This window comes from Atta cephalotes, assembly GCF_000143395.1.
Source record: "Atta cephalotes unplaced genomic scaffold scaffold00079, whole genome shotgun sequence".
Lineage (NCBI taxonomy): Eukaryota > Metazoa > Arthropoda > Insecta > Hymenoptera > Formicidae > Atta > Atta cephalotes.
Window position 1 is genome coordinate 576789 of NW_012130143.1, and position 4538 is coordinate 581326.

At 31.3% G+C, this 4538-nt stretch overlaps 1 protein-coding gene across 1 annotated transcript in view; it reads left to right on the forward strand.

Moving 5' to 3' along the window:
- The window catches only part of LOC105624450 (phospholipase A-2-activating protein), a 7055-nt gene extending 3607 nt beyond the window's left edge, over positions 1 to 3448 (forward strand). Inside the window, exons 3-7 of the mRNA XM_012205811.1 lie at positions 717 to 1586; positions 1685 to 2015; positions 2121 to 2370; positions 2463 to 2881; positions 3122 to 3448. Coding sequence (XP_012061201.1) covers positions 717 to 1586; positions 1685 to 2015; positions 2121 to 2370; positions 2463 to 2881; positions 3122 to 3448 — 2197 coding nt within the window. The remainder of the gene's footprint in view (positions 1 to 716; positions 1587 to 1684; positions 2016 to 2120; positions 2371 to 2462; positions 2882 to 3121) is intronic.
- Positions 3449 to 4538: the final 1090 nt, after the last annotated feature.

Genomic DNA, 4538 nt, shown 5'->3' on the forward strand with positions numbered 1-4538 from the left:
AGAGAGAGAGAGAGACACGCGTTTCTCTGTGTATGCGAGGTTAACCCTCCTTGATCCAGTTTTTTTCATTGCTTTCCTAATCTAATCGAGTCATTGATACCTGATTATGTTTTTCAAAGGGTTTTTGACTTTAAAAAATCTGAAAAAATTTCGGTTTATTCTTTCAACATTCATATGATTTTACAATGATATAATCTACGTTTTTTGTATCTACTTTTTTATATATATAAAAAGAATTTGAGGCAGAACAACTTAAATTTAACAACTTTAACTTAAAACTGAAAAGTTTTACCTGAGAAGACCTGAGTCTTGAAAGTTTTTGGATCATGAAGGATGTTCGCATATGGATAGGATTTTCAATTGAATATTGATATTGCAAGTGATCTTTAATTACTTTGGATTAACTTTCTGGAGCTGATAGGTCTCATAGAGCTGATTGGACTCTCATTCAGTTATGTCCTCCAGAACAGTTGGTGTCCATTTAGCACAGATCTTCAAAGAATTTCCTAAAGATGTCCAGACCTATGGCCTCAAAATATTTCTAGAAAATTTGCTATATGGATCTGTTAGAGTCATTCAATTATAATCTTTATGTTAAATCAGTGACTTTTAATAACATATTAAATAGGTCATATAAACTCAATATCAGTAGATATCAACTCTGAAGGACTAATAAAATGCTTAAGATGTCTTATTGAAACATAGAATTTTTGCAGGAGGAGCAACGAGTACGAGCAGATCGCGATGTTAACAGGCCACTCTAACTTTGTTAATTCAGTGTGCGTTATAAATCCATCGGAGAGAGATCCCAAAGGTTATATCATCACCGGCAGCAATGACAACACCATATGTGTCTACATAGCGAATGAAACTGTACCTGCGCATACACTAACAGCGCATCAAAATAATGTATGTAATTTAAAGACCGGAAAAAAAGAAGGTACATTCCTTTCGAGTTCCTGGGATCTCACTGCTAAATTATGGGATGTGAAAGACTTGAGTAAACCACAGGTGAACCTCGTGGGTCACACTGCCGCAGTATGGTGTGTAGCAGATTTATCGAGCGGCAGTATAATAAGTGGATCAGCCGACAAATTAATAATAGTATGGTCAAGAGACGGTTCGGTGCAACACAAATTGACAGGTCATACCGACTGCGTCCGCGACATAGTTGACATTAAAGAGGATGAATTCTTATCTTGTGCGAACGATGCCACTATAAGACACTGGAATGCTAAACTTGGGACTTGTTTAGGCACTTATTGTGGTCATGAGAATTATATCTATAGTATAGCAGCCATCCCGAATGGTACATACGTCTATTCATCTGGAGAAGACAGAACTATTAGGATATGGTACAATGCGGAACTGAAACAAACCATTGTTCTACCTACACAATCGATATGGTGCATTGATTTGTTTTCAAACGGCGACATAGTCGCTGGAAGTTCCGATGGAGCCATTAGGATATTCTCATCTGACCCCGAACGATATGCAAATAGAGAGACTTTGGAAACATTTGAGAAAGAAGTAGCGAACACAACTCTAAATGCACAGCAGATAATCGGAGACATCAACATAAAGGAGTAAGTACATTTTGTTTTGGATAAAATAATTTTTCATGTATATATTGTATTGTTATTTTAATTTGTAATCAATTATAATTAGTTTTTATTGTGTATAGTTTGCCAGATTCAAGAGTTCTTCTACAGCCTGGTCAAAGAGATGGCCAAACAAAGATTGTAAATGAAGGAGATGGAGTTAGAGCGTACAGTTGGTCGCAAAGCGAGCAACGATGGATAAAAATTGGCGATGTAATGGGTGCGTCCGGCGGTACAGCGGCTACCTCTGGAAAACAACTTTATAATGGCATAGAATACGATTACGTCTTTTCAGTTGACATACAAGACGGTGTGCCTCCTTTAAAACTTCCATACAATAAAGGCCAAGATCCCTGGCATGTCGCGCAGAAGTTCCTTCATGACAATAATCTCAGTCAATTATTCTTAGATCAGGTATACATTTTGAAAAGTAAATATAATCTTTTATACTTTATTGATTATTTATATTAAAAAATAATTTGAAAATCGCAAATCTGAAAAAAAGATTATGTATTTCAGGTTGCAAACTTTATAGTAAAGAACTCTGAACCATCTCCAATTTTAAATACTGGGTCGCAATATGTAGATCCTTTTACAGGTGGAAGCCGATATGTTCCTGGATCAGGCACATCATCTAATGCATCATCTTGTGCACCCGATATTAGTGCACAATCGGCATTTAATTCTTCCAATACATCTGCGTCTCCCTCTTATATACCTCACTCGAAGTATTTAAAGTTAGAACAAGCAAATTTATCTGCTATTCTCGGTAATTAAGATTTATTTAAGATTAGATGTAAAGGAAAAATGCAACATAATTTTTACTGTTTATCAGTTAAACATTTATAAAATTAATTACAGAAAAATTATATGAGTTGAATAATAAACAAGAAAATATATTAAAAATACCAGAGGAGAAGCTGAATGCGATAGAAAAATTTATGAACAATCAAGTATCTGAAGAAATCACAGCCAGTGCTATCAGCGCATTAAAGAGTTCTCTAGATTGGCCCAACCACGTAGTGTTCCCAGCTCTCGATATAGCAAGGCTCGCTGTACTTCACAAAGAAGTAAACGATCAACTGTGTACCGAAGAATTGTTATTGATCATACGAAGACATATCAAATCCGATGCAGCTTTGTCAAATCAAATGCTTACTTTTCGTCTGATAGCCAATATGTTCCAGCATGAAAAAGGAGAGAAATTCTGTTTAGATCATAAGGATGAAATACTCACGTCTCTATTGGATCTACAGTCTCTTGGAAACAAAAATAATCAGGTATGTCATATCAATTATTAAAATAATAATTAAAAACCAAAGAAAGTCTAATGAAAATTTAAATCGCACAAATATTTATAATTATTATTTTAAAAATATTTATAAAATAATCATAGATGCAATTCTCAATTTTATATTAATTATTTTAATATAAAGTGATATTTTTTTTTATATGAAAAATCGAAAACGGTATAAGATTTGTAGATAGACGAGCTTACAGATTGTGATGTTACATTACAGGTTGCAATATCAACTTATATATTGAATTTGATCGTAGCGCTTAATAAATATAACGATGCACCTGGTAGAACGAGAGCTCTAAATATATTATTTACCATATTGCCTCGTTTAAATGAACCCGAAGCAATGTTCAGAGCTCTGGTTGGACTAGGAACATTATTAGCCGCTACTCCAGATCCCAGTAATCGTAATGAACTAATTAGCGCTGTGCGACAATCTGAAACTGCTTTAAATGTTCTTAGAACTCTATCAGAAAGCACAACTGACCTCAGTACGTCAAACAAAGTGGTAAACTGTTCTAAACAGATTATCGATTTGATTATCTAATGTATAATAAGCAGTGGGACACGCTGCTTGTAAAATTATGAAAATAATCTCGGTAATAATTAATCAAACAAGAAAAGAGATTGAAAATATTATAGTTATATATAATTAATTACAATGGTGAATATAAAACATTTTGTGATGCACTAATAATTTCGGTAAATGCGATTAAAAACCTAAAATAAAATAAGTTTGCACGTGTATCTATGTTTTGCAGCTCGGTTGCTCAATTGTAAAAATAAATACATTTTTATACAATTTATATTCATCATTTAAATGTACTATATATGTCCTTCCATATTACAAAACATTAAAAAATATAAATTTATATAATTAATGGATTACAACAGTTACATTATATCTTAAATTTACAAAAAAATACAAAAATGTTAGATTTTGTGCAAAAGCAATAAGCAGTATCTTTAAATATATTTTCAGTGCATCTACGGCAATTTATTAGTTGATGCAATTATATAAAATTTTAATATCTTAACAATTTATTTATTTATGCTCAATTATTCATTACAACTGACCAAGATAAAATTATTCGACATACATATTGTTGACTGTTTGGGATTAAGATAAAATGATATATATTTAGGGCTTTTACGTATTTTTTAATTTCATTTTGTCGTAAAGCATATATACATAAATATTCCTTATTAAACGAACATGTTTTCAAGAGATACATAATACATATTTTATAATATACATCGATACAAAATTCATCGATACAAAGGAATAGATTCTCCAGATTTTATTATCGATTTTACATCAGAAGTATGCAAATGAATTAAAGTGTTTGCAATATAAGGAAAAAATTAAAACGATTGTTACATGTTCAGATAATAGAAACTGAATGAATTATTACTATTGCCATGGCAGATATAATATCCCAACGTATAAATGTATACAATACATATATAGGTATAATTTTATGCAAATTAATGTGAACAAGAAGTTTTTAGATTTATATACATAAATTATTATATTTAAAGGATTTATAGTATGAATTTTTAAGTATTTAATAATTTTTAAGTATTTAATAAAAATATTGTTTTATATATATATATATATATATATATATATATAT